At 36.1% G+C, this 24901-nt stretch overlaps 4 protein-coding genes across 7 annotated transcripts; 2 read left to right on the plus strand and 2 right to left on the minus strand.

Moving 5' to 3' along the window:
• Window positions 678-2026, minus strand: LOC109230629. The gene is made up of 5 exons (XM_019396087.1): window positions 1488-2026; window positions 1288-1347; window positions 1087-1188; window positions 924-1004; window positions 678-846 (listed from the first exon to the last, which is right to left on the minus strand). The coding sequence occupies exons 1-5, from the start codon at window positions 1617-1619 to the stop codon at window positions 703-705; spliced, it is 519 nt and encodes a 172-aa protein (XP_019251632.1). The 5' UTR covers window positions 1620-2026; the 3' UTR covers window positions 678-702.
• Window positions 2392-9116, plus strand: LOC109229717 (GBF-interacting protein 1-like). 3 transcript variants are annotated; one of them, XM_019395251.1, is made up of 5 exons: window positions 2392-2741; window positions 4099-4180; window positions 5973-6287; window positions 7625-8095; window positions 8363-9116. In XM_019395251.1, the coding sequence occupies exons 3-5, from the start codon at window positions 6192-6194 to the stop codon at window positions 8675-8677; spliced, it is 882 nt and encodes a 293-aa protein (XP_019250796.1). In that variant the 5' UTR covers window positions 2392-2741; window positions 4099-4180; window positions 5973-6191; the 3' UTR covers window positions 8678-9116. The 3 variants fall into 3 exon arrangements, with proteins under 3 accessions (XP_019250796.1, XP_019250797.1, XP_019250798.1); XM_019395252.1 differs by having other exon boundaries at window positions 5973-6236; XM_019395253.1 differs by having other exon boundaries at window positions 2393-2741; window positions 5973-6209.
• Window positions 10409-14405, minus strand: LOC109229719 (coiled-coil domain-containing protein 22). 2 transcript variants are annotated; one of them, XM_019395255.1, is made up of 6 exons: window positions 14093-14405; window positions 12713-13141; window positions 12432-12496; window positions 11904-12050; window positions 11100-11324; window positions 10409-10994 (listed from the first exon to the last, which is right to left on the minus strand). In XM_019395255.1, the coding sequence occupies exons 1-6, from the start codon at window positions 14351-14353 to the stop codon at window positions 10721-10723; spliced, it is 1401 nt and encodes a 466-aa protein (XP_019250800.1). In that variant the 5' UTR covers window positions 14354-14405; the 3' UTR covers window positions 10409-10720. The 2 variants fall into 2 exon arrangements, with proteins under 2 accessions (XP_019250800.1, XP_019250799.1); XM_019395254.1 differs by having other exon boundaries at window positions 12273-12496.
• On the plus strand, window positions 15445-19544 carry LOC109230630 (ABC transporter G family member 26). The gene is made up of 9 exons (XM_019396088.1): window positions 15445-15660; window positions 16346-16629; window positions 16765-16920; window positions 17026-17209; window positions 17438-17716; window positions 17822-18097; window positions 18182-18466; window positions 18550-18657; window positions 19275-19544. Exons 1-9 carry the CDS (start codon window positions 15445-15447, stop codon window positions 19542-19544), a joined length of 2058 nt encoding a protein of 685 aa, XP_019251633.1.

Here is a 24901-nt window from a genome sequence, read left to right on the forward strand (position 1 = left end):
CCTCATCCTGTTTTCATCATGTTTCTCATCCTAATGTGTTTTCTTTAGGAGCCATTTCTCTTAACAATCAGGATATCTTCAAATCTATCTCCACAGTTTCTGAACCTACTAGCTATACTCAAGCTTCCCAAGATCTTGGATGGAGAAAAGCTATGGAAGCTGAAATTCAAGCTCTTCAACTCAGTCACACCTGGGATGTAGTCCCTTTACCCCCAGGCAAGAAGGCATTGCCTTGTAAATGGGTCTACAAGGTCAAACACAAATTAGATGGGTCAATTGAAAGGTTGAAAGCCAGGTTGGTTGTCAGGGGGGATATACAAAGGGAAGGTATTGATTATTTTGAGACTTTCAGTCCAGTGGTCAAAATGACCACTATCAGATGCCTATTGACTGGAATGCTAGTTACCTTCTAATAGAAAAGAGGGATTGCCTTTTAGAGCTCATTGAAGTCATACTGCAACAAATTTATACTAGTAGTATGCAGTTTGGAAGATAGATTTTGCATCTTTTATAGGTTTAGTAGCTACATCAGTGATAATACCGTCCAGCGTTGAAATTTTCAACTCCAAGATCTTCATCCCACAGGAATATATAAGCATACTCTGCAACAATATCTGGGTGTAAGAACCTCTTGGCAACACCTAGATAACAAGAGAATAAAGAGTCAGCTAATGCTTTTGACCGACACATTGTCTTAAAAGATTAAGACCAGTGTGACCTAGGATACCATTTAGTTTGATTAATAGCAGAAATGTGAATAGCAGTGCTACTCCATTCTAGATCTTTCCATTCATCCACGATACCATCATAATGAAAAAGCATAATGACAAAATCACTCTCTGGAAACTGCAAATGAGAAAGGTTGTTTTAGTCAAAGGCTGGGATGAGAATTGTGTAAGTGCAGATAAATTATTGCCTCTCACCTTCTTAACAATTTCATTGACATTCTGTTTCTGCTTTATTCCAACTGCCATAGCTAGTAAACTCAATGGTGATTTTGATTTCTACAAGGAAAAAGAACATTGCCTCTTAAAGTTTAAGGCCATCATTAAAATCTTTTACCAAAACAATAATTACACTTAGTACCTTTTTATTGGGGGGACCCCAAAGCGGATGCATTTCTAAATCAGAGGTCTTAGCCACAATACCTCTGGGCAGTGTCTCGCTTCCTTCAGGCCTGCACTCATCCTATAATACAATAAAAACAAAAAAGTATAACAACACAATATTTTGCATATTACACATTTTCTATAACTAAACCCAAAAGAGATGATCTGATAGACAAACCTCACAGATTGTAGGTTTAGTCATTTTGAGGGATTCAATCAATTGCCATCCTAAAATTTTCTGTACGAAGAAAGGCAATAAATTAACTCAACGTCTAGTAAATTCAAAATCAAAAGAAGTCACTGCATGTAGCGTGGAATATATATTGAAGAGTTATGTGAATGAAGAGAAGAGTAATATGTGCCTTAATTAATAATTACCTGTTTACATTCAGTGACAATGAAGGCGCTTCCTATAAAGAAAGCAGCGGAAAGCAGGATTAGACAAGGTATTAGGCAAGACCATGCTAACGACGATTTCTTTCTCTTAGTACCAGAAGTTAATAAAGCCATGGGAAGTTAAAAGACGCTGCTTTAAGCTGTGCAAATTAAATGAAGAAGAAGGACGGTGATACAAATGCTCGCCAAAGGGGGAAATTTCTGTGCAAAAATAATATTACTAGTAGAATATAACATTGTAATTTCAAACAAATGGAGGTCAACGGGGGAGATAGTGGAGAGTTGCTTAAACTTTAGAAAAAGTTGAAAAAACTTAGCGGAAAGAGGAAGATATTATTGCTCAGAAATATATGGAAATCTCAACTCAAATCCCCAACTACGCGGGCCCTGTATGATACAAATAGCAAGAGGAATTCGCTTGAGGTAAGTTTTACAACTATGGAAAACTTTTAGACAAAAATTTAGAGGATAATCCCAATAATTATTGTAGTATCTTTATACGTATTCATCAATTTTTTAGAAGCTTCATTTATCGGCGAAATAAGTATTNCTTCTCTTTTCCTTTTTTGTATAACATATATATATATATATATATATATATATATATATATATATATATATATATATATATATATATGGGAATTGGCAAGGTGATGTGTCACCTTCTAATGCCCCGCAATTGTATTTATCTATTATCTCCTTTTTTGGACATTTTTCCTTCACTCTTCTCATTAATTATCAAATCAAAGAATAGGAATAAATTTATCAATAAAAATGCCTGAAACGAGTGTTAACCCAAAATAGTCAATAAATCCTAATAGAGTAATTAGTTGTTTGCTTTGTCTAATAAAAGCCCAAAAAACCGTTGAAGAGCTCAAAAGTTTTTCTAACACTCAAAAGTTCTACTAATATTAACTACACCTAAAAAACGTTGAATTTGCTTTTGTAACAACAATTTTCATGGTAGGTATTAACTCAAGAATGAATGGTAATTATGAACATTAACAACTATTCTGTCCATATTTTCTCATAAGTCATAGCTCTCATAAGGAATTGGCATTCTTCTTGAGAATACTGAAGCAAAAATTGGTCTCAAAATCCAGATGAAAAAGATCTGGACGAGAGCTTGACAATTGCGAGAAATCAAATTTGAGGCAAAGGAGGAGAGATCACAAAATGATAAAATCAGAGCGGATATTTAGCAGCGATGTGTTCTCCTCACGACGTTAATTCTTGGTACTATTACATGTTATCAATAATAAGATTGTATAATATCATGTCTCGTACGTCAATATTTTCTGTCTGTACTCTACTATTCTACCCACTCTTTAGTCTTTCAGTTGAATGTTTGGACTATATTGTTACTCTATTTTTCTTTGTATGGATTTTATACGGAAGAAAGGTGTAAATGTTATAAATGATAAAAATATATTTTCTACGACGATGGAGTATTATTAGGATGTTTTGCTTGTGGAAGAAAAGGAGATTTGCCTATATTTAAAGCTACTATTTCAAAAGTATCCTATTAATGGCGGGTGATAAAGAAGAAGAAGAAGAAAGAAAGCAAAGAAATATTAAGGAAATAATTAAATCAAAAAAATATCTCTAATTAGTAAAGTAAATATCTCTAATTAGGTTTCCCATGTTTCATTTTAGTTTTTTCCGATTTTAGCCTATGCAATTATCCTTTAGTGTTTTTTTTAGAAAAAAAGAAGTAATTTTATTAATCAATCGTGAGTATAATTCGGTTTGTTCCCTTGATCCTCTCTGGATTATTCTCCATAAGAAGTGTTCGCCTGTCCGGCTGCATTTCATTTGATCATGAGGAAGACGTAGATCTTGATCAATTCGACTTTGAGAAAGATATTATTTTATGCTTGATCTTTTTGTGAATATTTCAAATTTATGAAATTTTTGAGATGCTCGATCTCTTTATGAATATCCCAAAAATTGATGGGATTTTTTATATCAATTATTCTTTAGTGGTTATAATTAGAATTGAATTGCAAATACCAAATAAAGTAGTTGATATTATTACAACTTTCTGATTGTTTACAGCTTGTTTGGATGGTTGTTACCTATCGTATCGTATTGTTACTTTAAATACAATGTTTGTTTTGATTGTTACTTAAATTTTATTGTATCGTATCGTTAAATCCGTCGTTACGTAATGATGAAATGTGATACTTTATGTAACGACCGATTTGGTGTGGTCGCGTCGTTTCCTTGTGTTTTTCTCTCAATCCCACCCTTCATTATTATTAAATAATTTTATTTTATCATTTACCCTACCTTTTTATATACCGTATCATAATTTTTCTTTATAATATTGCAAGTTTATTCATCATATCACAGGTGCGTGATACCATGAAACGACACAATCCATCCAAACATTGTATTCATCAAACGATACAGTACAGTACAGTACAATATGATACGATACGTAACAACCATCTAAACAAGCTGTTAGTCTTGAAAAAGAAAAAAGAAAAGTAAAAGGGGTTTGGAACTTTCTTATATTTTATATAGATTGCTTATTTTCTTGTGTTTAATGTTATTTAATAGATTCTATTGGTTTGTTTAACCATAACAGAGGCATCGTCGTGCTCATTTTGTATTTTGACGGTCGTTTGCGCAGTAGAGGCCGGAGATATCCAGTTCCTACACCACAAAAGGTCAGCAACCTCCTCTTTTTATTTTCGGTTCAAGTATTATTTAGTTGTAATCCTTGCTTCTAAATGTGTTAGTCTCGTTTTTCATTTAGATAGCATGGCAGTATGTATCCTTATTTTGTACTCAATTGACTCAAGTTCGTCTCTTTGTTCTTGTTGCATTTGTTAGAAGTCATGGCTTAATATTTTCCTTCGTCTGTATGCAATAGATTCTGATGTAGGTACTGCCATAAATTAAAAAATCATGTGTTAGAATTTCCTTATAGAAGACTTGTAATTTAGTTGCTATACATGAAGTTGAAATTTGTCTGGCTATTTAAATAGAGTGTCACTTTAAAAGCTTCTTTGAAGATTCTGTACTGACAATGTATTTAAAAGCACTTATAATAATTAAGTTCATGTAGAGTTCTAAAAACCAGAAGGATTCTAGGAACTTTGTATTAAGAGCTTGCCAAAGTATAGGTTAGCTTTGTTTCATTATTTAAAGTAATCACATGTTTGCTTAATGGTATTTCTTTCCATTACTTTAGAAACCATGTCCATATGAATTTATTGTTCCTCCATGAAATAAAGGAACATGTGTGTTGGTGCTGTTTTTCTAATTCTTTAAAGTTTGTGGTAGATTATTAGGTAGCTTGATGACCTTGTATGACCCTAATATTTATTGCTAGTTAGATCCTTAAACTTTGGAAATCAGTTCAATAGAATATGTTTTTAGACCTCTCTATTTATGTTAAATACGAATGAGAAAAACCCCTGCTAACTTGGACCTGAAGGTTATTGAAAATGCTTAATCCTAGAATATTAATCTGATTACGTTTACTTTGAATGATCGGAAGAATGACTTTAAGTTGAACGAATATAGATGTCATGCCTATAGGATCTTTGGCACTACCCAAAGGAGATATCGAGCGTGCAGTTCTATCATGTTACTCCTGAATAGTTAGAGTGATCTTTATGATGTGAAAGGCATGAGAAATTGGATATGTATGCACCTCATTGCTGTCCATGTAGTCAGTTAGGTGTTAACAAAAGACATGAAGTTCTGTTAAGTATGTATTTACTTTGCACTAAGGAATTTAATAAAACGGTTTTAAAGGGACCATGTCTTTGTCAGGTTAATGAGTCTGACAAAGAATCTATTGTAGGATGAAATAATTGTTAACAGTAGTATGCATTTTAAGCTGCTCCGAAGCTTTAAAATTGGATGTTAGTTTAGAATGTATTCATGTATGTTGACTGCAAATATGTGTAAATGAACTGAAGCTACTTAGCTACTCACTTTATAAGCTAAATTCTGCCATGGAAAAAGCAGTTCCACAGCTTGACATGAAATTGGAAAAGTTAAATATCTCTTCCCGTTGTCAGCCTGTTATTTTTCCGAATCATCTTCAAGTACCTGAATCTTTTAGGAGTGGATTGACTTTTGGTAGTTTGGATCCACAATTTGATCCAAGCATAAGCTTGCGGCAAAGACTCGATGCCTGTGGAGACTGTTCCAGCTAATGATAGAACTTCCATGGAAACCGGGAGGTCGGTAACGAGTGACATGTCATGCTTTTGTATTCATTTGTGATTTTATATATCTAATGTGTCTACTGAAGCATTTTTACTGATTTGTTGTGGTCTGAGAGCATGCCAATATTCTTTTGTAATCATGTATAACATTTTGATGAAGATTCTACAAAATTGCCTCTGGACTGTCAAGATTTTTTCTAGTGTAGCTTATAGCCACACAAGGATGACCATGTCATTATGCTTACACTGAGTACTCTTTTCTCTCATCACCATACAGAACTAATTGCAGCTACCAGAATGCATCTTCAGCACAGCTCAGGGAGGTGATTATCCTGACAATCCGCTTTCACACCAGCATGGATCTGAAAATATATCACCTTTTGAGGTATCTGGTGCCTCTCCTGTGTATGATCAGTCAAAGCCGGAGGTACCTGCAGGCTCACTATTGCCACTTCTGCAGACGCCCAGTGATTATAGCTTGGGTTTTGTGCCACCCATGCTAGGGCCCCAACTTGTACGTATTGAGGGACCAGAACAGCAAGTGTGTCATTGTGGCCCTAAAACATCTCTACTCTCCATATTTCATTCTAAAGTATTCTTTTGCCCTTGCTTCTGTTTGTGCTGTCAAATTGAATACTTAGTCAATTGCCCGTTACATAAGACAATGGTAACTCTATAAATAATTTGAATGGGTAGATCTTGCTGTGTGGGCAATTGAAGGACTACTTTAAGATAGAACAAATGTGGCATAACTTCTTGGTTCACTTGCAGATTAGTTGTTTATTTGGTTTTTCATTCTACAAGATCTGATCTGGACCATGTCTAGTCAGAGTAGACATCATCTCTTGAGTGGTGGTGCTTCATTTTGTGTTGGACAACAATTAACTTAAACAACTATACTTGTGTATGCCCAGGGTAAGACACTTAATATGCAGCCAATGCTTTCTTTTATACCAACAGAGATGGATATGAACGAAAAATTCTTAAATACATTAAGGGCGTGTTTGGTATGAAGGAAATGTTTTCCACTGAAAATGATTTCCTGGAAAATATTATTTTGGAAATAAGTGATTTTCTTACTTATTTTCTGGTGTTTGGTTAGCTAGCAAAAAATAATTTATGAAAAATATATAATTTAGATTAGACATTATGGGAGACGAAATGGTTGAGGGGTGAGGAAGGGGGGAGCGCGGCGTTGGGGTCCTGGTCTGGGGTCGAGGTTGGATCGGGATTCGAAAACGGGTTTTGAGGTTGGGATTGGGTCGGGATCAGGGGTCAGGGTTGGGGGTCGAGATTGAGGACGGGGGGAGGGATCTAACTCGGGTTAGAGGTTCTAGGTTGGGTCCAAGGTTGGGGTTTGCAGTCGGGGCTCATGCTTAGGGTCGAGGGTCAGGATATGGGTCAAAGTTCTGGTCAATGTGGGGTTAGGGGGTTGGGATAGGGGTCGTGCTCAGACCCGACCCTAGTAAGGTGTGGTCGGGGTCTAGGGGTGGTGAGGGTGTCGATTTGGGGGTGGGTGGGGTTGGGGAAGTTTGAGGGTGTCGATTTGGAAAATGTTTTCTCTACTTCTGCTAGGAAAGTTATTTTGCTGGATATTCTTGTGACCTTACTTGTAGAAGAATGTTTTTCTGCTTGATAATAAAGCTATTTGACATAAATTATGCATCTTATTTGGTGCCTTTTGGCGCTTGTCAGCTGTTCATTTCCACAGTTCCTTTGGAGTTTTGGAATGTTCAAGAAGTAGTGAAATCCTTATCTTCCTTCTCTCCCCACACCACTCTATCAGTTCCTTTGGAGTTTTGGAATGTTCAAGAAGTAGTGAAATCCTTATCTTCCTTCCCTCCCCACACCACTCTATCTCTTCTCTTTTTGTGTCTGCTATTTTTGGTCTGACTAAGTTTTTATATATATATCCATTGGCTGCTGCAGGGTGGGAATTCTCAAGCTCCTTCAATGTCGTGCTCTAATTCATCTGTGGCTCAACCCATAGGCCTTGCGCAGAGTTCTGTCACCGTGCCTCCGCACTTGTTTCCTTTAGTCCGGCAACCATTTCCTCCTAATTATATTCCGTATAACCCTTACATTCCCCATCTTTACATGCCACAGAGTGCTCACCAGTTTCTGGGCCCGAGTAGCTTCCCTCAGCAACCTTCTGCTGCCAACTTTTATATGTCACCATCAGTTACTGCTGCTGGTGTCAAACTACCTCTTCCGTCTCTGTACAAACCAGCAGCTATTGCTGGAAACTTAAACCACTTCGGCGTTCCTACTAGCTACAGTTCATATGGGTCCTCAACTGTCTCATACAGTGCAACTACAGCTCCTGTTTGTTCAGCTAGCAATGATGATCTCAGTGCATCTGAGCTGAAAGAAAAGAATGTTTACTCCATGCAAAAACAGGTTTGTGTTTCTTTTTTCCTTTTTCCTTTTCTAACTAATTTTAGTATGCAACGGAGCCATCTCCTTTCTATTCCTTCCTACTTCAGTAGCAAACTCTTCATGATTCTTGTACTTCTACCGTCATGCTTGAGTTTCAAATTTGTTATTTTAGAAGCTCATATCCTTGTTTGATTTAAATGTGGCATATTATGTGAATCTATTATAAAGCATATACCGGTTTATGTCCACTTCTGATACGGAGATATCACCTGATCTTTGTGCATGCAGAATGAAGATTCCCATTTCAGGACCTCGGCAACTGGACATGATCTATCAATGCTGCAGGCTAATCACTTTTATAACTTCCCTCAGGACCAGCAAGTTGGTTTTGCACCAGCACATTCTGCTAATAGTTCTTTTCCTGGAATTAATCCATCTCAGACAATAGCTGTACCATCAAATGTTCAGCCCCTGGTCCAGCAACCTCAAACTGTTACCAGATCAGTTGAATCTGACCTTCCTACATCTGGTGCTTGTCAACAACCCCAAGCAAATATTCATAGGAACAACAAATTGTTGAACAGAGAAAACCTCGAAGAATAAAGACCATAACTACACTTTCTGTTTGCATCACTCAAGTTTGCAATATAGACATCACTGATAGATCAAAGCCATCCTCTTCCAAGTGTATATAAGATGTGGCTGGAAACTAGGCACTCTCAGTGAGATCACGTTGGAACGTAGAATTTTTAACCTTTGGAGCTAAAACAGGGTTTCTTGCTTTTGATAGTTAGCAGTTAGCTTTCCTCAATTCCCTAATCTTCTTGAGACTGACCGAGGTTTTTTGAAATATGAGTGGAGCAGGTGAAATATCTTAATTGTTTCCATTGCCCCTTCTAGCTTGTATATCAAATTTTGACTAGACAGATACTATTACATCTTGAAACGCTTGACATTTGCGCCTCTGTAACTATAAAGATAGCACATATCCGCTATTCCCCTTTCTCCTCTCTCCAATTTACTCGTGGTGGCATTTGATCCTTCTTGGATGTGTTGATTTTTCTTTCCAACAAGATGGTAATGTGCATGCGAACTAATTTTCACCAACTTTGTGTGTTTAATGAATAAGATCCTTTTATGCAATTAACAAAGACAAAATTAGCTGCTGATATGTTACAACATCTTGCATCCAGAAATTGATTCTTTTGTGTTGTCATCTTCTGTACTCCTGAGTTTTGAAGGAGGTAAACTGTGCTGTGGAAATTGTTACTTGCCTTTTCTTTTGCTTCTTTCAGGTTAAGGTATGTGTTAGCTGATATTCCACCAATAGCGGCAATGGCACCACATATACTTAAGATATACTTGAGTTGTCCAAGAACAACGCGTGAGATCACGGCTTGCATGAAATATTTACAGCAATTCATTATAAAATCGCCAATAGCTGCAATGGCACCACAGTAACACTGTGATTTCCCAACCAAAGGTGAAAGGCCATACCACAAAAGGGAGAACTTTTAACACAAAATACTCATATGAAAATGTGTTGATGGTGATGACAAGAACCACTTGGAATGCGAAGGATTTGAAACTCATGATTGATAGTTGTGAGAACAGTTGTAGAAGTTAAAGATAATAAAACAGTGTAGAAAAGGACGCCTCTGCCACCTGAGAGTAGGTTATATATTAAAGCTATGCAATTGCTTGCGAAGCAAAAGTTACCAGTAGCGCACTCGACTACTCTATATCCCATAATATAGCACTCTGACTGAGCTACAGGGGGCATTCAAAGAATTTTAAGTGCTACTTACTGAAGGGTATAAGGATTTTTTTTATTATCAGTTCAAGAGTACTTAAAACCAACGCGTTCTCTAATTTGTAACCTGGAAATAGGTAATTAATCTGCTACAACCAGGTTGTATGGATTCTCCATAACCATTCGACTCCTATCCATTTCAATCCAATACTTACACTCTCAGCGAGTAGAACTTAAATTTTTTTCCCATTTTTAATAGAAATTTGAAGGTTTAAGGAGCAGGAGGCAACTCAGCCACAGTATCAAGAACTCGTTAAAGTAGTGAGTGAGCAACCAAATTATCCCAGATATCAGTCTCCTCGAGTGAGGTGGGGATTTGGTATTTAAAAACTTCCCTTCTTGGCTGCTTCCATCCACTCGGTTAAACTATAATAAAGGGAATGGTCGTATCAACTTAATCTTATTTTCTGAAATGTATTGGGTCACTATTTAAAGAATGCCTGTAATGTTCAAGAGTAGTTTCATGTCCAACAATTTAAAACATTTCGCTTAGAAAAAAGAATCAAAAAGTATCATGGACGTATGTTTAAAATGGTAAAACCTTAGTCAGGCTTCTCATTATTTGAAGGAAAAATAAAGAAGAGCAGACCCCCACATTTCAGAATGTGGAAGCAACCTCACGTTTGCTTCAAGGCTCATGATTACAGGCAACGTCAACTATAGTTACTCGGGTGAGAACATTTAGAGCAAGTCTCAATATCGTCAAATGGGGAGCCTTATTATCATCACTCACTCACTGTGTGTGTGTGTGGTGTCACAGTTCAAAAAATGCGGCAAAAGAGTTCCCAACATTCAAGCTTTTCATCTTAAAGAATCAATCAACTTCGGCCGTTCTACCCTACACTTTGTGACGAGTCTTTGGACAAATTCTCGGACAGACGTGCTTCAAGAAGATCATTTTCCCTCCTTATGGTATCAAGGTCTGCTTTCAGCTTGTCAATATCAACGGTCCGAGACGCCATAGTTGCAAGCTTGCCTTCATAATCAGCCACTTCTCTTCGGGCTCTATCCGTTGCAAGAAGATTTTCGGCTATTTGTTCAAAGCTGTCATGGATGCTAGTAAGTATCCTGTAAGCTTGCCGTCCTACCTGGTCCTTTTTTGCCTCCCTTGTAAAAAAATATAGACAATTTACATTATTAGAGAAATCTACATTCTCATTAAGACAGCGTCACAGCCAATTTTGTAATCACCAGCATATCAAAAGATTGTACCTGAACACCATCTCATCCACCACTGCATGAGTTCGATTAAGCCGTTCTTGGATAGAGTTGCTCTCCAACTGAAGCTCCCTTGTTGCTTTTAAGATTCTTTCTATGTCAGCATCCTGCTTCCGGCTGTTTTTTGTGATCTCTTCAATACGCTGAATGTAGGTACTCCTAGGTTCCAATTCGGGCCGCTTCTCGGCCTTTGCTGAGAGTATAATAAGTTCATCCTCTCTGCAGAGTGACAGATAGCAGACAAAGTTACCACCTTGATGCAATTTCTCAACATACTTACAGAAATGAGTTAACTTCGTAACCCATATAGTCTAGCAGCTTTCAAGGTTCACAAAACCATGACAATCTGCAATGCAGTTAGTGTCTGTTCCAGTCATAGATTCTTGACAGTTTACATGCAGTAAGATGTTAAGGCTTTAAGCCGCGTAAAAAGCTCTGATTTATATATAGACAAATATCCCTCTATCCCACACTATTTAGCCTCTTTCCTCTAATGAGTAACGACAGATTCTATTCTCAAAGAATCCAACCGATAAGAACCAAAAATGTTGTATAGTAACTTAATCATGCCGTATCATATTTTCAACTAAATATTCCACTTTTCACATATTAATTGTTATCCTCTAATACATTTACCGATTCAAAATCGAACATAATAGAGTTTCCTATTCTATGATTTCTTCTGCTACTTCTTTCATTGGCTACAACACAATTTCTTCTCTCAATATTGTTCCTAGTCAAACTAGGTAATCTAAAAGGCGATGGAGAGTCTGCATGACTTAATTGATGATGACCTACCTTTTTTTCTTTTCAGCTAATATAAACTCCAGCTCCAACTCAATCTCTTCCAACTTTTTATATTTTAAATAGCTCTCTGGCTCTGTTGCTTTTAACGTTTCCTCAAGATAACTCTTTTCCTGCTCAAGGGCCTTTCTCTTATCATTCCTGCAAGAGACTTTAGAAGTTATCCCGAGCTTGCATCTGTAACCAGCAAAAACTTTTTTATATGTAAGCAGAACTACAGTTGAGATAGTTATCCAAGTTTCAAAAAAAAAATATAAGAAATGATGTTAGAACTCTAGAACATGCATGAGACTGAATCGTTCCACTCTTTTTTTTTTTAGGTGTTCTAGGGATGCTTAATAAAGCGACAGATCATTATACTACCAATGGCTCTCCATTTCGACAATTTTGCGCATTTTCAGTTCGACCGGATCGTTTAGTTGATTCACATAAAAGTCAGTGGGACAACTTTCATTAGAAGCCATATTAACTGCTGCTCTCAACAAACCAAGCTTTTCTTGAAGTTCATGTAATTCGACAGACCCTGAGACTGACTTCTCCACGAGCATTTCCTTTTGGTCTTGTAAAGTTTCTGTTTTGCAGTTCATCTGCAGAATGGCATAAAATAATAAGAGAAGTTAATGCTGTAGTCTTTCTGAAAGCCTAACCACAAAAACAAATATCATTGTCTGTTCCCTAAATATGCTCCAATTCTAAATTGTCAGCTTGTCCGCTCCATTAACATCGACCTATCTACCTCAAAGCCTAAAAGGTCTACCAAAAATTCACTAAAGATCAGATGCAATCCACCTACTATTAAGTACCTGAGGCAAATTCACGCACGGAGAAGTTGATTGCAGTCCATATTCAGAATCATGTTCATTTTCCCTCAAAGAACTCCTCACGCCTTCCACCATATCCAGGACGTCTTGTTCACCGCCTGATATCTCCTCGCTGGAGTCAACTCTACCTTCTCCAGGTATATGAACACCATTATAAAACTCATCCATCTTATTCGTGGTAAGATAAGATCGTTGTGACGACTCTGGTGTTTCTGTCATCATCAATGGATCACCCACTCTTCCCAAAAGCTCCTTATGTGGCAGTGGTCCTGTATCATCAACATTTTCTTCTGGAGTCTTAAGGCTTCTTTTAGATTCACTAACTGCATCTTTTCGAGCTTCAACATCAGACAGTCTCCCAGCCAAGAATCGGACCAACTCGTACAAGTCCTCTTCCGATGGATAAAGAAACTGCCTAAGCAATAGACATAACGCTTGCTCTAAGCACAAATGTAGACAAATCTAACAGACGCATGTAGCAACACAGCATTTTTAAAAGCAGCGTGAAAACTGAAAAACGACAAAGTCCTTGGAGCTTGAAGCGAAAATAGAGAAGTGAAGCGCACAATCACAGAAAATAACTAGACATATATGAATTTAGTAATGTGGCCTAGTGGTCAATGAAATAGGAGGAGAACCATGACATCTCCAATTCAAATCCCAATGGAGGCCAAAAAACACTAGGTGATTCCTTTCCATTTGCCTAAACCTTGGATGACAGAGTTACCCGGTACCTTAGTGGAATTGTCGAGTTGCTCGCAAGTTGGCCCAGACACCATTATCATTTAAAAAAAATAAATTTCGTAATATATTAGTCAAATTGTAATTAACATAACTAATTTCAACCTCAAATATACAATAATGTCAATATTAGTCCAACTCTTCAAAGTTGAGATTTAAAGAACTGATAACTTTTGGTTTAATTCACTTTGTGAAGTCATCAAATTAAAGGAAGCACATGTCTTCACCAAGGAAGCGATAACCCCTCGTTTCGCATTGCTTCATATAAGCGGCAAAGAGGAGGCTTTTGGTAACACTGCCTGATCAAGCACTAATGCACATCAAAATCAATTAATTCCTTTAACAAGACGCACTTAGATGCAACACCTACTACGAACGAAGATAATTTGACAGATTAAACAAAACTTCAACAGAATAAACATTGAGATCTCTGGAAGTAAAAATAAAATATAAAAGTTCCAACTCATAAAAAATACTATAAATACTTATCAAATTCGGTTTCGTTTGCAAAAAGCAGTTATTAATTGTGCAAAATGCCAGCAAAACGACGGCGTAGTAGATATAAGATCAAAAGAAGAAGAAGAAAATGGAGAGGTATGTAACAGTAGTAGTTAGTAAAACCTTGTGGAAGCTGATGTCACCGACGAAACCTAGGGTTTTGAAGGCGGAGGCAAGGTCGGAGCAGAGCTTTAAGCGGTCGGACACTGAGTTCTCCGGCAAGGAAGAGGTAAAGGATGAATTTTGGTCAATGAGGTGCAATGACTGGGAGGAGATAAAGAATAATGTTTCCGGCGTAAGATCTTTGACCGATGAGATGCCGGGAGGTATCGTCACCCCTGAGTTGGCGATGGAGTTGAGTAGAATCTCTTGAGATTTTTCCATTTTGTCTCTGCAGACCTTTAGAGCTAGAGGGGATAGCTTATACAGTTCATTTTCATTTGACATCCTCTATAAAGTTCATTTTCTTAGGTAGTATTATTATTTATATTTTATTTTATGTGACATAGTTTTTTATATTAACAATTTAATAAAGTGACATATTTTTATATTTAAATACAACTTCACTTTACAATTATTATTTGACGCTTAGTATTAGATATTTAAGATTGTAAATTTTAAATTTTTTATAGCTAATATAAATATTATGACATTTCAATTTAGTGATTACATAAATTGAAAGTTACCTGAGTTAGAATAAATGAATAATACATTATCTCTATACGCTGCATTTAAGCATTTCTATCTCCTCTTTGTCATTTTTTTTTCAAGTTATTTCCCAAGAGTATCATAGGCGGAGCCAAGATTTGAAGTTTACGGGTTCTGAAATTGCCGCATTACCCATATTTACTGCCTTAGTTATTGGGTTCGCAATTAAATATTTATATATATTTAATGAATTTTATAATACAAATACATGTTTAAGCAAAAGTGACTGAGTTCGGTGGAACCCGCACCTTATAAGCTAGCTCCCCTCTGAGGAGTATAGTTCCTTTTAAGCTTTCTTTCATTTTAAATACTTCTAATAATTTTTCCTCTTTAATATTTTATTGATATCCTCCATTTTTCCGGACAATATTGCCTATTTCTATTAATTTTATGTAATTTGTCTTAATTGTAAAATGTTTTGTATTTTTCTAGAGATACTCATTTCCTAGAGTTTTTAGGTGTGATTAAAAGGTCTAATTTTGTTACTATTTGAAAATTTTATGTGGTATACATAGGTATAAAAATAAATTTATTCAAGTGCAGAGCAACAAGGCTGTGCCATAACTAGAAAATAACCTCAAAGATCACACGATGCATCAAGAGCACCAACAAGTTTTCTAGTTTTCAAATAGAAAGCATGTGTTTCAACAAGTTTCAAGATTTAGGCAAATTTCTGGTTTGGATCAGCTTCTCTACCATATATAATAGCCATGAACTTTGTCCAACACCATTGAAAAAGTTCTCAATTTTTCTATTTTCATGATACAATGGAGCAAGTAGCACAAGATGAAATCGAGGATTTGTCATTGTCCCCGCCAACTGTTGGCTCCATGCAGATTGCTGGAAGCAATGGTTTCGGCCATAACATAGAGTTCATGTCTCAAGCTTATCTTAGAAACAGAAGTTGTTCTGAAATTGATATAGAAGTAGACCATAATACATCTATCACTCATAATGATCAACCCATTCCCATATTTCTCAAGGTACATTTTGCTCCAACCAAATATTATTTCATTTAGATTAATTTTATCAATTATTTGTGGGCTTCTTAAGTGTTTTTCTTTTATTCCCTAGTTCTGTGTTCTTTTAAGCTGGGCATTCCTTCTTTCGAAAAATACAATTTTAGTTCCTGAAGGTTTTCTATATGAATTTTATTCAACACATTTCTCTTCACTATCTGTTTTATTTTGTGTTTACATTAAGAGATATATAAAAATGCCAAAGGGAAACTTAAGCGAGGCGGGCAGAATGGGACAGGTTGTAAGTAGGAAAAAAAAAGAAGTTAAACGGGGCAGAGCATGGAGGGTCGGGCAGGTTGTAAGTAGGAAAAAATGTTAAATAGGGCGGAGCAGGGCATGATCTGCGGACCAAGGCTTCACCCGAGCTGCTATGCTCCCGCCTGGTGAAGCCAGAAATTTCTCCAAGAATATTCAGACTTGAATTAAAAAAATCTCCGACAAATGGTATTCAATATATATTATATACATCTAAAATCAATATTTTTTTTTATACATAATGTAATTTTTCATAATATTTCGACGAAGGTTGGTCAATTGACCACCCTTAGCAAAGGGCGGCTTCGCCCTTACGGCATCATTTGGCATCACTATATTTATGATATAAGTTTAAGAGTTTTGGCTTCTGTAATGTGAGTGGTTACAAATGCAGTTTGCAAATGTGGAGTACAAGGTGAAGATTAACCAAGCTTTCTCCAACAATCCTGTCAAGGCAGTTGTATCAAAGGTTGCTTCCCAGTTTGAGCATGACAATTACAAGCATATACTCAAGGGTATAACAGGAAGCGTTGGTCCTGGTCAAATTCTTGCCTTAATGGGGCCTTCTGGCAGTGGAAAAACAACTTTGTTAAAGATATTGGGCGGAAGACTGCACGAAAATGTCAGAGGAACCGTCACTTACAATGACATTCCATATAATCCGGCTCTTAAAAGAAGGTGTTACCTATCCATCAATAACTTCTTTTTGACTCTTTTTATTCTGTTGCCTTAAAACCAGGAGTAGGTCCAAGTTTTTCTTTCAATGTACATGATTTTGTATTGACTTCTGTTTGTGATATGTGCTAATATTAGGGTGGGTTTCGTGACACAAGATGATGTGCTTTTTCCGCAATTGACTGTTGAAGAAACCTTAGTTTTTGCTGCATTCTTAAGACTTCCAAGTAAGATGAGTCGACGTCAGAAGTATGAAAGAGCAGAAGTTATTATTAAGGAATTAGGCTTGGAAAGGTATGTGAGCTACCTTTGCATGAACTTCAATACATACTGCACCTCTGCTAAAAGAAACTTAACATGATTGTTGCAACTGTTCATTCATGAATTTCAAAATCATAGATGTCGTCACACGAGAATAGGTGGAGGACTCGTTAAAGGTGTTTCTGGGGGAGAAAGAAAAAGAGCTAGCATAGGTCATGAAATCCTTGTTGATCCTTCTCTCCTCTTGCTCGACGAACCAACTTCAGGCCTTGATTCTACCTCCGCAAATAGACTACTTCAAATTCTTCAAGGGCTTGCTAAGGTAAAGGCTTCAGCCATATTTTCACAATTTGCTACATAATTCCATCTTTTTAGATGGATTCTTTTGTTGCAATATATTCATATAGTCATTTCATTTTGTTTCAATACTCTCCTGTATTTAGTTTCTTTTCTTGTTTTAGCTATAGCCAAAGGTGGCATTTTTTGAAAGCACCATTAGGCTCTGCATTATGATTAAGTTGGCGAAATACTAACTTATTTTATTCGTCAGATGGGAAAGACAATCATAACAACAATTCACCAGCCCTCAAGCAGGATTTTTCACATGTTTGAAAAAATCTTGTTGATATCAGAAGGTTATCCGGTCTATTATGGTAAGGCCAGGGAATCGATGGAGTACTTCTCGTCTCTAGGTTTCATTCCAGAAATTGCAATGAATCCAGCAGAGTTCTTGCTGGATTTAGCAACGGGGCAAGTAAACGACATTAGTATTCCTGATGATCTATATCCACCTCAATGCACATCTGAACAAGAGAGGGTTGTAATTAGAGTAAGATTCTAATTTGTACTTGTTCTGATGTTACATTTCTTTAGTTTCTTTGAAAGCTCTTTATTGGACATACTTTCACAGAATTGTGTCTATGACCATAATTAGTATCTGCAACACAAGTACAAAATCCAGTTGGAACCAAAAGAGAACCATCAAATCGCTAAGGCACCAGAGCATCTTCAAATGGCCGTTAAAGTAAAGAAAGATTGGACTATATCCTGGTGGGAACAATTCAGGATACTGTCAAAGCGAACATACAAGGAGAGATGTAGAGATTATTTTGACAAGTTGCGGTTAGTTCAATCGCTTGGAGTTGCAGTATTGCTCGGCCTTCTTTGGTGGAAATCCTCAACTGCAACTGAAGCTCAACTTCGTGATCAGGCAAATCCCACTATTCAATTTTTTTTTCTCCTTGTTATAATAGCATCTTCAAGAAAGTTTACTTTAATTTAACCTGCATTGCAGATTGGTTTAATGTTCTACATCTGTATATTCTGGACTTCTTCATCAATTTTTGGAGCAGTATATGTTTTCCCATTTGAGAAGATCTATTTGGTGAAGGAAAGGAAAGCAGACATGTATAGATTAAGCGTCTACTACGTCTGCAGCACATTGTGTGACATGGTAGCGCATGTTTTATATCCGACATGTTTCATGTGCATTCTCTACTTCATGGCTGGATTCAAGAGAACTGTCCAATGTTTTTTCTTAACATTGGGTGCAACACTATTAATTGCAATAACCAGCCAGGTAAATCCAATCATTTTAAATTCGCGAACCAAAAAAAGCTCTCATTTTTGGGAAAGATGAATGGATTTGTTATTTGATGATAGGGAGCTGGAGAGCTTTTTGGAGCTGCAGTTATGAGTATTAGAAGGGCGGGGATGGTCGCCTCCCTGATATTGATGTTGTTTCTTCTCACTGGAGGTTACTATGTTCAGGTATCCAAATTACAGCATAGTAGTATTACATTCTTAATCATTGTCAAAAATGATATGTTGGCCCAAGTGAATCCTACTCAAGTTAAAATTGATGATACTTCTTGTATCATATGTCAATAACAAATGAAGCTCAGAAAATAAAACATGTCTCCTTTGGTAAATGATTTTGCAAACAGTAAATCACTATTACTATATGATTGCTAGCAAAGGATTGAGAAAAATTCTGCTCAAGAATCTGTCAAACTTGTCAACAAATGGGATAACTTGATAATTGTTGGGCTAAAACAGCCCAAAGATAGTCTTAACACCAAATATTGTCCGCTTTGACCAAGCCAGCGCGGTTTCGACCTCACACCATTAAGAGGTCCCTACACCTTATATGTAGGCTCCCAATCTACGAATCTGGGACTTGTTCCCACGCCCAACAATAATAGAAGTACAAGCATGAGACTAATTTTATATAGGTTCACTGAATTCTTATCCGCTATAACAACGGAGTCATAAAACTATCTTCTTGTCACATTAAAGTAATTGAACGTTACTCGCTATAATAGTGAAGTCAAAAAATAATCTTTTCTGTCACATTTAAGTAACTGAACTTGTGTATTGTTTTGCAGCATATACCAAAATTCATGAGGTGGCTAAAGTATTTATCATTCATGTACTATGGATTTAGGCTGCTGTTGAAAGTGCAATACTCAGGAGATGAATTATATGACTGTGAAAGCAAAGGAGGATGCAGAACCCTACAGAGTTCTCCATCATTTGACACAGTCAATTTAAAAGGTGGCTTAAAAGAAGTTTGGGTTTTGATAGCAATGGCTCTTGCTTATCGTTTCTTAGCTTACCTTTGCCTTCGCAGAAAAATCAATATTTGTAATCTTTAATTCGTGAAACTTAATTTCTTGATATTCACACTTTGGTATTGACTATAGGGAAATTGAATTCTCAATTTTTGAAAGCAATCATTTTTAATTTCACAATCTTTTCTTTACTTCATTTCTAATTCCCCCTCCCGGAAAGAAAGAGGGTTCTCTTTTACTAATGTCAATGTTAACTCATTTAGTTTTTTTTGGTTTCCCAATTGGTGTCCGGTATCCGCACTGGAGCCCGACTATATCCGGATTCGCGCCGCGTAGGGCCCCATTCGGGGGAAGCGCTCCCTACCAAGGATTTTTCCCTACCAAGGGCTCAAACCCGAGATCTCTGGTTAAGGGAGGAGCAGCCTCATCCACTGCACCACATCCTTTGGTGGTGACTCATTCAGTTAAACCATCTTTATACTCCCTCTGTCTCACATTATGTGTCGTATTTCTCTTTTACACGCCCCTTAAGAAATACTCCCCCTGGTCCACAATAAGTGACTAATTTGCTTTTGGCACACCCATTAAGGAAATACTAAATTCTAGACAAAAGTAATTAGTATGACTAAACTACCCTTAATTAAACGTTGCAGCATAGTTAATATGAGGAAGTAAAAGACTTTTTAGGGATACGTACATGAGGGTAATTTTGGAAAAACAAATTGAATTGTTTCTTGGTTATATAAATGGACACTTATTTTGGACCAGAATAAGAAAACAAATTGGTCACTTATTGTGGACCAGAGGGAGTACTAATTAGGAAAGGGGTTACACTATTCTACCCTTATTTATGTCTAAGATACAATCTCTTTTTATTGAATATTTATTCTATTTGTGTGTTATCTATATCTTTAAGAACAATTATTACTAAGGGTAAAAAAGGAATAAAACAATCAATTTTGTCTTGAACTTCTAAAATGACAAATAATTTAAGCTAAAAGTAATAACATAAAACAAGAAAATAGATAAGAATGTAGGGAGTAAGAGAGAAAAGATTCTATTTCTTTCAAGTATTCAAGTGTGTACAATATGATGTCCAACCCTCTATTTATAGGATGACATTGAGGTATACAAAGGGATATCATAAACATGGTATTAACTATTGAGATCATGGGGAAAGATCATGGGGAGGTTATGGTGGTGTGGGAGTTACAACTATAATGGTGAGAAGTAGTGGGAGTTATCTACTTAATGGAGAAAAGTAGTGGGAGTAACTTCTTTAGGGGTTATAGACATCCACTATAAAATAATATTTCATAATACTCCCCCTTGGATGTCTATAGATAATGTGCCTCGTTAAAACCTTACTAAGAAAAAACCCTGTGGGAAAAAATCTTAGTGAAGGAAAAAGAGTACACATATCATGTAATACGCATTGTCTGCTGCCTCGTTAAAAACCTTGCCAGGAAAACCCATTGGGACAAAACCTGTGCGAAGGGAAAAAGAGTGCAGCGCATGCTATACTCCCCCTGACAAAAATATCACTTGATATCTCAAAGACGATAAATTCCAATCATGTATAACAACTTCTCAATTGTTGAGGTTAGCAATGCCTTGTGAAGAAGTTTGCCAAATTATCACTTGAACAAATTTGTTGAACATCCAACCATGTCTGAAATAGAACTTTAGTGAAATACGTTTTATTATGTCTCCTTCGATAGTCCTTCTTTCCATTGAGCTATGCATGCAGTATCATCTTCAATGTAATTGAAATCTTGTTGAATATCATAATTTGGCATTACGCTCACAACCAAATAGATTATCTGAACAACAAACCATGCCCTGCATTTGTATAACCAACATAACCTTGACAATCTTTGTTAGAATAAACAAATCTATATCAAGGATTCTTTTTTACAATATAATACTAATCATATTTCATTATCTCCATATAGCCTTTATACTTTCAGCTGTTGGGACTATCCGTCCAACTTCATATTTTTTCCAGACGAAGTCAATCTTTATTGCTTATTTTTCATTTGGCCAATCATTTATCTGTCCAAACTCCGTGACAGATTTGAGCTCAAGATCCTCGTCAATATTAATAATATTGAGCGCTACATTATATTAACAACATCGTCGACGATCATTTTACATCGGTCCCATCATAGCACAATAAAGACATAACTTATCGAGATCTCAATATTTTCAGGTACCTGAGCCTCTCCCATGAGGTCTTATAAAATGTTATGTCATGGTGCTCTTATAAAGCACTTGCCTCCTTATTATGACCATCTTGAACATTTGCTCCTCTCCTTCTTCAAGGATTTTTATCTTTGGAACCGATTAGTCTATTACGCTTCAAGAGTTCCATAGACTATGTCCATCATGGACTTTATTCTATTTGGAGCATTAGTAGCTGAAATATGACATTTAGTTTGGGTCAGCAAATGCGCATGGAAATATTTTGCAAATGAATTATCACTTGAACTTCAAGTTCACATTTTCTTGTACGAGGATCTAGGTGAACTCATAATAATTCATTCCATGTATTACTTTTTCAGCTGCCCATTTTCTCCCCCTAATGTTGGGATCACCAACACAATTCCCAACTTTCTTTGGGAACCCATCTTTGTGCATTGTGGCAGCACAATTAAATCATATAGCACATCCATATTTCTAGATGGAAATATTTGGTTCCTGACCCTGAACCAATTGTGATGGGGAGAATTTATTGGCTAGATGCGTACAAGTGCTGCTCTATGTTAAATAATACATCTCATACCAATTTTTTTTTTTGTAATTTTGTTCTCATAACCAATGGTTTAGCTATAATTTGAGGCATACAATCTCTACTAAACCAACTTGGATTTAAACCACCATTATCAAGATAAATTTATTTTCTGGAACTCTGCTCTAATAATTTGAGCAATCAATCTTGCAAAATCCAAACTGCAAGTTGAAAACACACATGCGACCATACAATAGATGCATCTATTAAAATCATATAATAGTAAACGGTCCACATACCAGGTGACTGAGCCCATATATATATCACCTTCTATTCGTTCCAGAAATCAAGGGATTCAATCCCGACCTTAACTGGTATATCATGAGAATAAGCAGCACAAGAGAATTCTTGAAGAATCTTATATTTCTTCAATATATGCCAATGTGAATTCTCAATTAATTTTCGCATCAATAAACCGGGATGGCCAACCGGTCATGCCAACTGATATTTATTTCAGTAAACATTTAATTTACTATGGCATGTGATTTCATATCATGCTTATACATCTGTAGTACAAATAGAAGAAAAGTCGGGTAACCTTTTATATTTACCCGGTATGTTATAGTAATATGAAGATAATCAATCTTCATTTCATTTATAGTCTCAATATGCCAACCACTTTGGCTAATACATTTGAAACTCAAAAAGTTTCTTTTGAGACTTACTACAATATCAATGTCATGAACAATTTCATTCATCCGGGTAGTAACAAATTAGCTCTTCTGGAGCTCTTAATTGATTTTGTACTACAAGATCTTTTGTCACACCAATCATATGGTGAATGTCTCCTTCACGGAGAAAATCATATCATAATAATTGTCATGGTCAAAATCATCATAAGCAAAATCATTTATTGCTTTACTTTTGCCTTTAGTAACCTTTTATAAGGCATGTCCCAATATTTTTTGGCGTACCACGTGTAAGCGACCAATGACATATTCATGTAACCATGTTGTAATATTCATTATCTTTATTTCTCTCATACCTCCCTTAGAGGTGGTTGTGGTATTTATCCAACCATGCATAAGCACATTCTTATGCATAATTTTTATCATATATATATTTCAGCATTTACTTTCAGGAATGAGCCTGCATTTACAATGCTTATCACAAGTCATATTTTCAACGAATGGACTATAATCATATGAACGTGCCTTATATTTACATACCAAATTGATACACATTTTCTTCACCTTTGAAGGTTTATTTTGAGAACCCTTATTGTTCTCCTTTTTATAATTATCATAACGATGACTATTATTGTTTTGGTCTTTGGCACGCCCACGTTCATTAGTCAACCACTTGTCTTCATTTAGACTTACTATGCACCGTTATCACATTCACTTCAAGAGTGGAGCAAATCAAGTGGGACAAACTTCATGCATTTTCATGAAAAATACATTATTTTTCTTTAGTCATCATTATATCAAATATGGTGCATTGGGACTCAAACCCAATGCCTTACCCATATAAAGACATGTTAGGCCATAATGAGTTGGGACTCAGAGTCAACTCTTATCATTATGGTGCACCAGGACTCGAACCCAATGTCTTACCCTTATGGTGCGTTGGGACTTGAACCCACCGTCTTACCCTCAGTCAAAAGTTTACTAATATTCACCCTCGAGCATTTAAAAATATACCACTTTGTGATTACATATTGTTTTATAAATTTTCATTCAAGCCTCATCGGGATGGTGAAAAACAAATCAAGTATCACATACTCAAATTTTTTCAAATTTAACATAACAAAAATATTATAATAATACATAAATTAATTTTACCACAACTATGAAATATAAATATTAGTTTGTATAAACTAACAATTATCTGTATTCGAAGTTGTGCATGCATATAGAGGAGGTAGGATTACGGTAATATATAAGTTAAAGAAGTTAGAGGAAGAAATCTTACTTAATTACCGTCGTAGCAATTACCTTTTATTGCAAACTATCATCTTTAATTTGTAGTGCAACAAAAAATATTGTAATTGAATAATGATAACGGTTCTAAATCGGTCTAAATATTCTTGGACCATTAGCATATACTAGTTATGCGTTAAAAATGAAGTGAAGGAAACTTACCTCATATATTATTATATGGAAAAAAAAATAGTTAGATAAGAAAAATTTAATTACTATAACTGAACAAGGTGCTATCTGCAGGATTTCGTCATTCATAATCTTAATACCCACCTTGGATACCGTCTTCTTGCTGGAACTAAACCTTTTGTGAATCGTTACGAGAGATACCCTCCTTTCAAGTGCCATATCACACTTCATCATGCATCATAACATAAGGAGGATGCATCGTGCTGATAACGTGTTAAGAAACTAAGCTAAAAGTAATAACATAAAACAAGAAAATAGATAAGAATGTAGGGAGTAAGAGAGAAGAGATTCTATTTCTTTCAAGTAATCAAGTGTGTACAATGTGATGTCCAACCCTCTATTTATAGGATGATATTGATGTATACAAAGGGATATCATAAACATGGTATTAACTATTGAGATCATGGGGAGGTTATGGAGGTGTGGGAGTTACAACTATAATGGTGAGAAGTAGTGGGAGTTATCTACTTAATGGAGAAAAGTAGTGGGAGTAACTTCTTTAGGGGTTATAGACATCCACTACAAAATAATATTTCATA

Source organism: Nicotiana attenuata, chromosome 7 (assembly GCF_001879085.1).
Source record: "Nicotiana attenuata strain UT chromosome 7, NIATTr2, whole genome shotgun sequence".
Classification (NCBI taxonomy): Eukaryota; Viridiplantae; Streptophyta; class Magnoliopsida; order Solanales; family Solanaceae; genus Nicotiana; species Nicotiana attenuata.

Bases quoted from the DNA above. Each gene is read 5' to 3' on its own strand.
- LOC109230629 (XM_019396087.1), bottom strand. From the start codon at position 1,619: ATGGCTTTATTAACTTCTGGTACTAAGAGAAAGAAATCGTCGTTAGCA. The intron at 1,348-1,487 runs GTAATTATTAAT...TTCTTCGTACAG, and splicing joins TTGTCACTGAATGTAAACAG to AAAATTTTAGGATGGCAATT. The intron at 1,189-1,287 runs GTTTGTCTATCA...ATTGTATTATAG, and splicing joins CTAAACCTACAATCTGTGAG to GATGAGTGCAGGCCTGAAGG.
- LOC109229717 (XM_019395251.1), top strand. From the start codon at position 6,192: ATGCTAGGGCCCCAACTTGTACGTATTGAGGGACCAGAACAGCAAGTG. The intron at 6,288-7,624 runs GTATTCTTTTGC...TGGCTGCTGCAG, and splicing joins TCTCCATATTTCATTCTAAA to GGTGGGAATTCTCAAGCTCC. The intron at 8,096-8,362 runs GTTTGTGTTTCT...TTGTGCATGCAG, and splicing joins TTTACTCCATGCAAAAACAG to AATGAAGATTCCCATTTCAG.
- LOC109229719 (XM_019395254.1), bottom strand. From the start codon at position 14,353: ATGGAAAAATCTCAAGAGATTCTACTCAACTCCATCGCCAACTCAGGG. The intron at 12,051-12,272 runs GTAGTATAATGA...AGTCTCTTGCAG, and splicing joins GTCGAAATGGAGAGCCATTG to GAATGATAAGAGAAAGGCCC. The intron at 11,325-11,903 runs GTAGGTCATCAT...GTCACTCTGCAG, and splicing joins TTAGCTGAAAAGAAAAAAAG to AGAGGATGAACTTATTATAC.
- LOC109230630 (XM_019396088.1), top strand. From the start codon at position 15,445: ATGGAGCAAGTAGCACAAGATGAAATCGAGGATTTGTCATTGTCCCCG. The intron at 15,661-16,345 runs GTACATTTTGCT...TTACAAATGCAG, and splicing joins CCATTCCCATATTTCTCAAG to TTTGCAAATGTGGAGTACAA. The intron at 17,717-17,821 runs GTAAGATTCTAA...GACCATAATTAG, and splicing joins AAGAGAGGGTTGTAATTAGA to TATCTGCAACACAAGTACAA.